The sequence below is a fragment of the Carlito syrichta genome, unplaced genomic scaffold, assembly GCF_000164805.1.
Source record: "Carlito syrichta isolate Samal-C Ts95f unplaced genomic scaffold, Tarsius_syrichta-2.0.1 Scaffold130433, whole genome shotgun sequence".
NCBI classification, from domain to species: Eukaryota; Metazoa; Chordata; class Mammalia; order Primates; family Tarsiidae; genus Carlito; species Carlito syrichta.
This window is the reverse complement of record NW_007074529.1, coordinates 230,241-243,468: the sequence shown is the minus strand read 5'-3', so window position 1 is coordinate 243,468 and position 13,228 is coordinate 230,241. Positions and strand designations below refer to the sequence as shown.

Genomic DNA, 13,228 nt, shown 5'->3' with positions numbered 1-13,228 from the left:
CATGGCCACCGCAGCCTCGACTTGCTGGGCTCAGGTGATCCTTCCACCTCAACCTTCCAAGTAGCTGGAACTACAGGCATGAGCCACCACACCCAGCTAATTTTTTGATTTATTGTAGAGATGAGGTCTCATCATGTTGTCCAGTCTGGTTTCGAGCCCCTGAGCTCAGGCAGTTCTCTTGCCTCCACCTCCCAAAGTGCTGGAACTGCAGGCGTGAGCCACCGTGCCAGGCTCAAATTTTTTAGAGCAGTTTTAGGTTTATAAGAAAATTGATTGAGAGGTACAGAGTTCCGACAAACCCCTCCCTGTTCTCCTGTTATTCTATCTTGTGTTAGTGAGACATCTGTTGGAATTGGTGAACCAATATTGATGCATTATTCCCAGAAGCTTTTATATTAGGATTCCCTGTTTACTTTGAGCATTCTATGGGTTATTACATATGTGTAATGACTTGTATCCACCTTACTGTATAACACAGAAGAGTTTCACTCCCAAAAGTCCCATGCGCCCCTGCGCCCCCTTTACCTGTCTCTCCCCCCAGAGCCCTGGCAACCACTGATCTTTTTACTGCCTCTAGTTTTGCCTTTTCTGGAGTGTCATTGAGGTTATGAGGGGACCCAAAAAAACCTGGAGTTTCTTTAAAAATTGTGTATTCTTACATGTTTAAACTTCAGTCACCTTCAAAGTGCTTTCTGTTGCTGCGGTACACCTATTAAGATGCTTTTTCCACCACTCCAGTTTTTGAACTCGTCAATTTGGATGCCTTTAGTGCTTCTGCTATTTTTGGTTTCACCTCTTCCACATAGGCATGACATTTCCCTTGGAGGTCTTTTTTCATCCAGGAAAACAATAAAAAGTTGCTCTGGGCAAGATCAGGTGAATAGGGAGGTTGGGGTATGGAGAGCATGCCATTTTGGGGTCCAAAAGTGCTGAACATTCTGCGTTGTGTGGACAGGTGTGCTTGTAAATCACCCATCATGAAATAGACAAACGTGTTGAAAGAATCTCCAAAAAAAATCGGGCTCGGTGGCTCAGCCTGTAATCCCGCGCCTTTGGGAGGCTGAGGTGAGTGGATTGCCTGAGCCCGCAGGTTCGAGACCCACCTGGCAGTGAGAGCTCATCTCTACAATAAATCAAAAAATCAACTGGGTGTGGTAGCACATGCCTGTAATTCTGGCTACTTGGAAGGCTGAGGCGGAAGGATCGCTGGAGCCCAGCAGGTCGAGGCTGTGGTGACTGGGAGTGGCCACTGCACTCCAGTCTGGGCGACAGAGTGAGACTCTAACTCAAAAAAAAAAAAGAATCTCCAAAAAAAAATTCACTGAAGCCTATTGCAGCCTCTCACAACACTCACTATCTGATACACTAATGCCTATGGTTTTCTAGAACACTTATTTTGCAGGGGAAGCCTGTACTCAAGAGGTCGACCCTCCAAAAGATAAGTCTGTTTTGTGGGTAGTTACCCCTCATATACAGTATGAAACCTTTTCAGATTGTCTTCTTTGACCTTTCCAGCAGTATGCTTTTAAGGTTCTTCTGTGGTTTTGTTTTTTTTACTCTCTGGAAAATATTCCATTATTTGAATTTACACATTCATATATACATTACACATTTATACATTCACACATGTGTAGTGTGAATTGTTATATATTCATATCACACGTTCATGTATCCATTCATAGTTATCCATTCACTCACTTAGTGAAGAACATCTTGGCTTATTTTTCACTTCACATGGGCAAATTCCTAGAAAGTTGGTTGCTGGATCATATGGCAAGACTGTCTAGTTTTATAAGACACTGCCAAACTGTCTTCTACAGTGGCTGTATCATTTTGTTTGCATTCCCACCAGTAACGAATGAGAGTATCTGTTGTTCCACATCCTTGTCAGCATTTATTGTTGCTGGAGTTTTAGATTTTAGTCATTCTAATAGGTGTGTAGTAGAATCCGTTTTAATTTGCGGTTCCCTGGTGACATACTGTTGAGCATTTTTTCATGTGCTTCTTTGCCATCTGTACATCTTGGTGAGGTGTCTGTTCTTTGTATATTTTGGATACTGGTTCTTTATTAGATCGTGTTTTGCAAAGATTATCTCCCATTTGTGGTCTTTTTTAATAGTGTCCTTTGGAGCACAAATTTTTTAATTTTGATGTAATCCAGCTTATATTTTTTTTCTTTCATTATTTGTGCTTTTGGTGTCATATCTAAGAAACTATTGCCTTATCCAAGGTAAGAAAAAGTAATGCTTGTATTTTTTTTAACAAGTTTATAGTTTGGACTTTTACTTTAAGTCTCTGGACTATTTTGAGTGAATTTTTATATAGGTATGTGTGTGAGGGATGGGTCCAAGTTCATTCTTTCATGTGTTACTATGCAATTGTCCTAGCACCATTTGTTGAAGATTGTTCTTTCTCCTTTGAACTGTTTTGGTATTTTGTTGAAAAGCAGTTGACCATAAACATGAGGGTTGTCTTCTTGACTCTCATTTCCGTTCCACTGATCTATCTCCCTGTCTTTATGCCAATACCACTGTCTTGATTGCAGTAGTTTTGTAGGGGGTTTTGCAGTCAGGTAGTGTGAAAGCTGACTTTGTTCTTTTTTCAGAATTATTTTGGCTCTCCTGGGTCTTTTGGATTTCTATGTCAAATTTAAGATCACTTTGTCAGTTTCTGGAAAAGCTGCTCAGATTTTGGTGGGGGTTGATTGGTTGTTTTCTTAGGATTTTCTATCTACACTTCATGTCATCTGAATAATAATAGTTGTATCTCTTTTTTTCCTATATGAATGCCTGTTAGCTCTTTTTCTTGCCTCATTTCCCTGGCTAAAACTCTGCTACAATGCTGAATACAAATAGCAAGACTAAAGGTTTCAGTGTTCTTCCTCATCCTAGCAGTAAAGCATCTAGTCTTTCACCGTTAAGTATGATGGAAGCTGTGGGTCAGTACCTTTTTAAGATAAGTTGTGAATGTATTTTCCTGTTTTGTTTTGTTTTGTTTTTTACTTTGAATAAGTCGTGACTACAATGTAGTGTACCAATAGCAATCAAAACCCCTAACTATGAGAGTTGCTTGATAGTTCTGTGGTTGAATATTATTTTTTATTAGAAAATTTATGAAGTTAATTTGGAAGTACATAAAGGGCTTTTGTATACATAGGACCTGTCTTTTCTAGATAGCTAGCACTTAATGTCACTTGTCCATTCATCGTGGTAGGCTTAAAAATGGGTGACAGTTGGAATGGACTGAAAAGTTATGTTTTCTTTTTGTAGGAATGAGAGAGGAAAGTTTCACTGAATAAAAAGTAAATTGATAATGTGCTCTTTAGATCATTATAATTAATGTGGGCTTTGCTGTGTGATTTTTATTTATTATCTCTTATTACATTTGAGTATGTATATGCTCATTATATGTGCTGATGCTCTCAGAGGTCCTCAAACTTTTAAAACGGGGGGCCAGTTCACTGTCCCTCCAACAGTCTGAGGGACAGTGAACTGGCCCCCCGTTTTAAAAGTTTGAGGACCCCTGCATATACATGATCTCACATAATTCTTAAAGCTTTAGGAAGAGATGCTCTTATAACTGGCCCATGAGGTTCAAGGGATAAGTCGATGGCCATGGTTGCACATTCAGAGGGCAGAGCTGGAATTCAATATGTCTGAATCCAGAGCCAGGATCTTAGGTAACATAGTGGGATATTCTCTTTGTTCCCAGTTTTTCTTGTGATTTTTTTTTTTTTTTTTTACTCTGTGACTTTAGGAAGATTTACTGAAAAACCTGCTAAGGCCCACAATGTTATCATTTGTTTGAACCATCAGATGGCAAGTCTTTAAAGTTTCTTTAGCTCCAGTGGTTTAAAGTAATCTTTTTTTTTTTTTAGAAACAAAATAGTTACACCAACATTCTGATGAATTTATTAAAAAGCTTGCTAGTGACAGTAATTAAAACAAAAGTGATCGACGTACCATCCTTTTTCCCAGCCCGCCTTTATTAAAGTAAATATGATACCAGCATGCAACACTACTCATACTGAGATAAGATCATACTCATGTTGTTAAGATCTTGGTTCTTCCACCCTCTCTTAGGCGTTTGTAAAATGTACGAAGAACATCTGAAGAGGATGAATCCTAACAGCCCCTCAATCACATATGACATCAGTCAGTTGTTTGATTTCATTGATGATCTGGCAGACCTCAGCTGCCTGGTGTAAGTATTTATTGGCATGGCTCTTACCTGGTATTTTCCTGTTTTCTGTCTGAGGTGGGTTTGTGGTATTGGGAGCTCTGTTGTCTAATAGTGATCTTTGCATTTCATTTTGCATAATGTATAGTCATTAATGTTTCATAAGTTAAGTTGGCAACATAAAGCCAAGGGCACAGGGAAGTCTCAGAAATTTATTAAATTTTTTCTAACATATTTGTTATAATAATTTATATTGATAATCTGCTTATTACCACTACTATCAAGGAGCATAAGGTATCACTGTAGTCTTAATCTTCTCAACATCGGTGAACAGAAACTAAGTATAAATCCAGCTCACTTATGATGAGGTGACACTCAGTCACCAGGTACCTGAATAATCACATGCCAGGTGACATGCTGGGAGTGAGAGAGCCTGGTGAAAAAGAAGTCCTGCCTGTGGGCACTTCCCTGGGTTACCACTGGAGCTTGGCTACACCCTGCTGTCTCCCCAGAGGGTCCTGGTGAAAACAGGCCCTGCCTTGGGATTTTTGAGTTTTGTTTTCTGCACCTCTTCATTGTGTTTAACCTTGCTTACTCAAAACATTCAATTGATCCAGTTCTAGTCTTTAATGGAATATGTTACTATTAAAAATTTTATTCTAATTATTTAAATGTAAACAAGCTCAGAAAACTTTAAGGCCAGCAGAGCTGCTATGCTATGGGTATTATGCCGTATTCGTTTGTAATGCCTGTGATTGATCTGTTTATAACCTGGTGTGTGTGTGTGTGTGTGTGTGTGTGTGTGTGTAGTCTGTCAGTATTGTAATGCCTGTGATTGATCTGCTTATAACGTGTGTGTGTGTGTGTGTGTGTGTGTATGTTGTCTGTCGGTATTAGTGCCAGGACCCCTGATAGTAAAATCTGTGGGTGCTCAAGCCCCTGATATGAAATGGACTAGTGTCTGCATATGACCTGCGTACATTCTCCCATGTGCTTTGAATCACCTCTGGCTTACTTATATTTTATTTATTTTGGGTGCTGACTGTATACCAAGTATGTCCTAGGCACCAGGAGTTTAGCAGTGAGTAGAGCAGGTTTAAAATCCCCATTCCTCTGTAGCTTATATCCTAGTGGGGAGAGGTAGCAGAATTGACAAGGAGACTAATTCTCAGAAATTTATTAAATTTTTTCTAACCTATTTGTTATAATAATAATTTGTATTGATAGTCTGCTTATTACCAAGCACCATCGAGGAAATAGAGCAGGGACAGGAAAGGAGGGCTTCAGAAGGTGGATTGCAGTTGTGCTTAGGGTCGTGAGTAAATGGTTCTCTGAAAGAGTGATGATTGATTGCGGACCTGGGTGAGAATAAGTCATACAGACGTCTGTAGGAGAAGTGTGCCGAGCAAGCATTAGAGTCCTGGGGTAGTGCTGTGCCTGGCATGTTGGAGCATGTGGTGCTGCAGAGGATGAGCGAGGGGCAGGGGCTAAGGACAGGCAGTAGTGCCCTGGGAGCCCTGCAGTTGTGTTTCATGCTATTAATGAGGACAGAGCCGACCCCTCCATCTGGCACCACGAAAGTCTTTGGTGACTTCCAGAGCAGTTGTAGTAGAGTGACAGGAGTAAAATCTTCATAGATTTCAGTCAGTTGAAGGAAATGAGAAGAGAGGAATTACAGGCAGCCAATACAAACTTTTTAAAGACTTTTGCTAGAATGAACAGAGGAATGGGGTGGTAGCTAGAGGAGAAAACAGCTTTTGTAAGGCTGGAAAAGTAATGGTGAGTTTGCAGATTGGTGGATGATCTAGGAGAGGAAAAATGGATAGCTTCGAGTGGATCATGGACAGCTACTTAGTAAAAAAGGGAGGACAGGAAGTGTGATGGGAGCATGGGGGTGTCATTTCTATTTGCTTCATTGTCTCAGGAAATTAGAAAGCAAGGTCCCTATTTGAAATCAGGTGTGTGGAGAAGAAAGAAAGAAGTCAGGAGGTGAAAGAATTAGTTGTGTCCTCTGAGTTGTGTCCTCTGAGGTGCCTAGTGATGTATTTAAAGTAAAATCAGTTGTAATGGGGTTTTCTAGTTGTTCCTCACCTGGATGGCTGCAGGTGAAGAGTTGGGAGGATTTTGCTAAAGATTGAGACCATGTGCGCGAGGTAACAGCAGGGGGCTGTAACTCGCGTGAGGGTCCTGGGAGGCATGCTGGAGACAGGTGGAGGTCCCCCAAGGTCAGAGGCCTGCTGCAGTCAGAGCTTGAGCAAGTAGTGATAGAGAATGAGATGCTTGAAGTTGCTGGTGCTTACAAAGCCTGTGAGTGAGTCTGGCAAGGGAAGGGAAATGAGACTGGAGGAGGGAGTCATAGCGTTCAGTCTGGGTGTTGGCAGGGTCATCTGCTGGTATGAAATCACCAGTGGTGTGTATTTTTAATTGCTAGAGTTTAATCTTAGAACAGGGAGCTTTGTCTTGCTCACTACTGTGTTCTTGGGGCCTAGAATAGTATCTGGTGCATAACTGATGCTGAGTAAATATTGATGTCTGTCACCCAAATAAGGCCTAGTTTTTAAGAATTATTGGTAATTTTCCTACCCTTGCTTAATTTACATTACAGAACTATATTCTGAATTGTCAGAATTTAAAGTCTTGTGGTTGTCTTCGTGATTTTATGAAAAACACTTGCAGAGACTTCACATTCTCTTCTGGTACTGCTGGGTTGAGGTGCTCATTCCCAAGAAGTGGGAAGTAACTGAAAACCCAGGATCATGTTTACTTACCTTGGGCTGCCACAATTAAGAGCTGACTGGAGTGGGAGAATTTGATGTAACTGGGTTAGGTCCTGGCACTGCTATTCGCGAGCCCCCTCAGATGAGTGCACTTAATAGGACTAAATCTCCATGTGCTCATTTGTAAAATGTAGGCGATTCTTGTTCACAAGACTTTGAAGATCAAGTGCCTGCTTAGCACAGCAGGATTAGATATATCCAGGAACTCTATTTTAACTAGATGAAGTCAGGACTGAGTGAGTGAGTTTGAAAGAAGAAAAAGCAGGATTTATTGAGAGGACAGAAAAACTCCCAGAGCAGGAGAGGACTCAAGGGGCTTGCCCAAGTTTTATTTTTAATTACAACAAATATGTTCTTAAATTTGCCAGGAGTAGAAGGATATGAATTTAAATTGTACTGTAAGCCAATAAAAAGCTGTTTCGGGTTTTCTGTTTGTTTTTACTGTGAAAATTGCACAAAGTAAAACACAAGAAACATACTATAAGTATGTAATTAATGACAGAACACAACTTTTCTAACTTGGTGCTATTTAATGTAAACCAGAAACCACATGCTAAACTGATTCTTAATACACTATTTGCTCTATTAAAGTGAAGTAGGGAAAAGGCTTCTTGATTCCTTAGATAATTCTTTCCAGCTGCAAGTAGCATAGGAGAGAGATGAAGATAATTTGTAGTGTCTGTCTGAAAAAAGATGTAAGCTGAGCAATTTATGTTTCTGTTTCCAATGTTGACAATTTTTTGGCCTCTGAAAACTTTCAGAATCAAATTTAGAATACCCGTTTTGTTATTTGATCGCTTGGGAGAAATAAGTTGTTTCCAAAGAGGTCACCTACTGCCATAGCACTTCCTGTGACAGCACATCCTGCTTCTCTGAGCAAGGGCTGGACTTGAACTGGCATTCCTCAGGCCAGACATGGAGCTCATTTTTGCTTTGTAAATTGTTGTATGTTCGCTTCTGTTAAATTTACATGGCAGTGACCTAGGATTTTAAACACTTTTTTAAAAAACCAAATAGGAGGAAATAGAACAAATAAAATGTAGGCATGGAAAATGTATTTCATATACTTAAAGTCAGAGCATGATTTTTTTCACAGTTTTTTTTAATGAGCTTTTAGTAAGATGAAATAATTGCCTTTTCAATATGCAGAATTTCCTTGTTTGCTTAGAGGCAAAAGGGACATTTTTATGCTCAAGTGTGGCAATAAGGAGGTACTCCTCATTAGGAAAAGAACTTGGTATCCCTGAAGATATTGCCAACTCCACTGCTCAGACCCAAAGTCTCTGTTCTTGTATAAACCTTCACTCAGTGACCATAACAGTAGTCTAAAAGATTCACCCGTGCCAGCAACTGTTAATTTTATTAATGTATTAAATATTTAATCGTCTCATTTTCACATGCCAGTTTCCTGCCATCAGCACACAACTTTCCACAAAGAAGGCTTTATTACTTACTCTTAGGAGTTGGAACGCTGTATGCACGTCGATGGATTCCTAAACAGTTAAAAAGCCAGAATGACTCTTGTTGGGGGAATAGTCTAAACAAGCCTGTCCCACCCGTATATTAGTTCTTTTCAAGTGTAAATATAAATATTGCAGTCTATTTTGCTGCATCTTGAAGTAGGCTAGCTTGGAGCTTATTTAGTTAGAAAGCAAGGATGAAGGATATTCAAACAAAGTTATATTTCTGAGTTTTTCTCATCATAACAAAAGAACATTAGTAAAAAGTCAGATGTCTCTTTTTACTTGGTTAAGCATTTTGTAAAATGGGAATCTTATTTTAATCAACCAGATTCTAACCTTATTTTCAGAGGAAGAATATGACATCGGTTGTATAAAGCATTTCTACTTTGGAGTTTGTTTCCCTTGCCAAAAATCATAGACTTCTAACATGGCATTAACAGTGAAGACTCAAGTCAGGAGCTCTTGAACTCTGCAGCTTGTCCAGCATCCCGTAGCTAATAAGTTGCTTCACTTTTGAGGCTTAGTTTCCTCATCTGTTAAAAAAGGAATGATACTGGCCGGTCTCGGTGGCTCAGCCTGTAATCCCATGCTTTGGGAGGCCGAGGTGAGTGAATTGCCTGAGCCTGCAGGTTCGAGACCCGCCTGGGCAACTTGGCGAGACCCCATCTCTACAATAAATCAAAAGATCAGCCGGGCATGATAGCACGCACCTGTAGTTCCAGCTACTTGGAAGGCTGAGGCAGAAGGATCGCCGGAGCCCAGCAGGTCGAGGCTGCAGTGGCCGGGAGCGGCCACTGCACTCCAGTCTGGGTGACAGAGTGGTACTCCAACTCCAAAAAAAAAAAGAGTGATAATTATACCTACTCAGAGAGTTGTTAAAAAGAGTAGTAGTACTTGGTGATATTTTAATAGGTGTTGTTATTATCATTGATATGTATGTATAATTTTTTGCTGAGAAGTTAAAAAGTGAAACTTCTAGACAAAACAAGACAGTAATTTATAAATCAGATGTTTTTGTTTATCTAGGGTATCTAAAGTATCTTGTTAGGAAACTGAGTGTGCCCATGAAGGCTGGCAGCTCCCAGACACGGTCGCATGCTTTGTTCTGTGCCATCTGATTTGCCTATTGTTTGCTCTTTTATACCACAGCTTTAGTATGGGGCTCCAGAAATAAAATTATGATTTAACCAACTAGGGTTAGTTTTACATCAGCTGTTTTCTGTTTTTGAGTCCTGTAAAGATAGCTTAAGTGACTGGCTACTAGGTGCCACCATGGGTTCTAAAAGCCCTCAGAGTCCCATTGGCCTTCACTGCTGAGCTGGTCTTTGCACTCCATGTCTGTCTCTTCTGATGAGAGACGTTTGGGAGCTTGCTGTTTTCTGATTCTTCTCCATAGGCCTCTAGTGTTAAATTTAAGAAGCAAATCCTAAAATATAGACTATATGATTTTCTTAATACTTTACAAAGGGGGAAATCAGCAAGAAGACTGTGTTGCAGTAACATGTTTTTTAAAGTTTTCTGGTTAATTCAAAATAAACTTAGCAAATCTAAAGTTTGTACTAGTGTTTGGTTTTTGCTTTTTATTCACTAAAAGTACCATAAAATAGAAACTATGTAGAAGGAAGAACACATGGCTTCTAGTCATATTGTCAAGATGTAGATATGTAACACGTTGAGCATTTGACTGAAGAGTTCTAGGCCTTGGTTCCTTTTTGCACTGCAAGATGATCCTAGGTGGTCCAAAGTTCATATGCTTGGAACTCAACAGCTACGTGACTGCTCTGCCAACAAACTCCACCACCCAAATGCCTTTAGTGTTTGCATCGGCAGTAGGTGCTGGCCTTGGAGCCACAATTCACATCCACTCTATCAACATTTCATTACAATCATGTGTGGAAACGTGCACATCTGTGCCATCGGTGGGCCGTTATGCTTCGAGGCTTTAAACGTATGATGGTAACTGACCACTGTAACTCTACTTCTTGCCTTTGTGTTCCTCAGTTACCGAGCTGATACCCAGACATACCAACCGTATAACAAAGACTGGATTAAAGAGAAGATCTACGTGCTCCTTCGCCGGCAGGCCCAGCAGGCCGGGAAGTAATCGAATGGGAAGCATTGGGAATGGGGTGGGCGTGGAACACGAGTGTGTGCAGCGAGCTATAGTGGGAGTTTTGTATTATAGGAATCCTGTTTCCATTTTGTTACATTCTAGCCAGGATGGAATATATTCCATAAATGTGAGGATCTTGTTCAATCTGAAACCCCCACTGCCCCCCTTTATTTCTTTTTATTTTTTACTTTAAACATTTTTATGATGATTTAGATGAAAGTTGTCCCTTGTCATTTAATGTTGGCTGCAATCCTTCCAACTGTTGATGTCTCCTTTACAACATTCACTGTACTAACCCTTCTTCAAGATGGGGTGGGGGTGGTGACACAGTTTAGCTATGTCCTCAAGATAAAGTCTCAGTGAAAAGTAAATAAATGTTCTTTAGTTATATTTTCTCCTTGAGTGAATTTTTTTGTCTCCGAACGTTGAATTTTCATGCACATTATAAGTTTAGAAACCAATAGGTTTCAACACAAAGAATTTGAAGAGAATTTAAATATGTGCTGAACACGTTTTGCAGTGGCTTATGTGAAGCTAATATGCTGTTACCTCTCTTTTCCAGCATAATTAAGTGGATCTGAATTATAGCTCCAAGGCCAGCACCTACTGCTGATGCAAACACTAAAAGGCATTTGGGTGGTGGAGCTTGACGGCAGAACAGTCAGGTTAACGCTGAGCTTCGATCGAGGACTCTTTCTAGAAGCTCTTTGTGCCCTTCTGAGAGCCTTCAGCTGTTGACTACTAATCACCCACTCCTGTGTGGAGCTGTAAGGGCAAGGGAAAGACCACAGAGAAGTACAAGATAATCTTGCTCTTAATGTAGAGCATGGTCATGTTGTGATTTGAACATACGCTGTGTTGTACTTCCAGTCACCAGGTTCGTGGACACTGACTGCTGTTACCACTTTACCAACAGCCAATAACATCTTTTCTGTTTGTTTTGAGTCAGGATCTTACTCTGTTGCCCAGCCTGGAGTGCAGTGGCACAGTCATAGCTTGTGGCAGTCTCCAATTCCTGGGCTCAAGCCATCCTCCTGTGTCAGCCCGCCAAGTAGCTGGGACTACAGGTACCTGCCACCATGCCCAGCTAATTTTTTATTTTTTGTAGAGATGGTGTTACTATTTTGTCCAGGCTGGTCTTGCACTCCTGGGCTCAAGCATTCCTGCCATCTCTGTCTCCCAAAGTATAGGGATAATAGATGTGAGCCACTGTATCTGACTAATAAGATCTTCACATGTCATAAGATTGGCATATTTTGGAAGCTCATGACTGGTCTAATACTCTCCTCATTCCTGCTTCCATGTTTCTGTGTTTCCTGCAAAACAAAATTCTGAGTTAATATTTGTATTTGCTCAATAATTCTGTAGAATAATCACTCTGTTAATGAAGTGTCATCACTGCCAAAGGATTATTAAAATCAGAGTACCAGCCGGGCTCGGTGGCTCAGCCTGTAATCCCGCGCCTTTGGGAGGCTGAGGTGAGTGGACTGTCTGAGCCTGCGGGTTCGAGACCCACCTGGGCAGCGAGACCTCATCTCTACAATAAATCAAAAAATCAGCCGGGCATGGTAGCGCATGCCTGTAATTCCGGCTACTTGGAAGGCTGAGGTGGAAGGATCGCCAGAGCCCAGCAGGTCGAGGCTGCGGTGGCCAGGAGCAGCCACTGCACTCCAGTCTGGGCGACAGAGTGAGACTCCAACTCAATTAAAAAAAAAAATTAAAAAAAAAAAAATCAGGGTACCTGACAAAATCAATATAGTTGTAGTTAATGTTTCACTGTGAATCAGCCAAATATATATTTTTAATTATAAAAATGTGGAGTACAATTCAGGGTTAGGCATATAAGCGTTGATTATGCAGGTACCCTTGTTGATAAGGTAGAATCAGCCAAATTTTAAAGCCAAAATCCTCTCAAAGAAATAGATCCAAAAGTAAGTCAGAATGTCCTGCTTTTTCACTTTACTTGTTAGTTTTATTTCTCTAACATATATGATCTTGGCTTCATTTTTTGAAAAATACTCTAGAGCAGGTCTGCAGGGAATGGGCTCCCTTCGTTCTGAGATGCAGTACAGTGTCTGGTGTACATAGGATTTTCTAAGGAAGTGAGAAAACATGCAGGTCCTAGGTGTTGTATAATGAGAACAAAAGGGGGGCACACGGCATTTTGAATCTCATTAAAAGCTTAAGGAAGAAGAGAGCTGGAATAAATGCCCATCCATTTCTGTCCAGCATTACCCAGAAAAAGAGCCTTTCTGTTGTCCCAGAGAGATGTGTGATGGGACTGTCAGTGGTTTGGCCCAACTACTGCCACTGTCCCCATGTTAGAGACTAGATTGTTGAGTAATTCTGTCCTTTTAATGCTTGATTTAAGAGGTTGCAGAAGTATAAAAGGGAGATTCCAACTATCTTACTTCCAGTCCTCTGGCGTAAAGTGTTTCTCGTCATTTGAAAGTTGGAATGAAAATCAAGATTACTATATGAACTGTTTAATATTACTGCATTTGTAACGACACTTTTAGAAGAAATATTAATGTATATGTTATATATGTGTTTTATGTTCGCATATTGTTACTAGTATTTCCACTTAGCACTTTGCTGCCTAGGAAACATCTATATTTGAGTCATCACAACAACCCTTTGGGATAGAAAATAGTTACATCTCTACAAATAGTGAAAAAAGTGTGTTTCAATTGCCT

General features: G+C 40.4%; 1 protein-coding gene across 2 annotated transcripts in view; it reads left to right on the top strand.

The window, feature by feature from the left end:
* The window catches only part of ERH (ERH, mRNA splicing and mitosis factor), a 17,778-nt gene extending 6,851 nt beyond the window's left edge, over positions 1–10,927 (top strand). For both annotated transcript variants that reach the window (XM_021708015.1, XM_008049012.1), the window contains 2 exons: positions 4,083–4,203; positions 10,421–10,927. In XM_021708015.1, coding sequence (XP_021563690.1) covers positions 4,083–4,203; positions 10,421–10,523 — 224 coding nt within the window. In that variant the 3' untranslated portion in view covers positions 10,524–10,927. The remainder of the gene's footprint in view (positions 1–4,082; positions 4,204–10,420) is intronic.
* Positions 10,928–13,228: the final 2,301 nt, after the last annotated feature.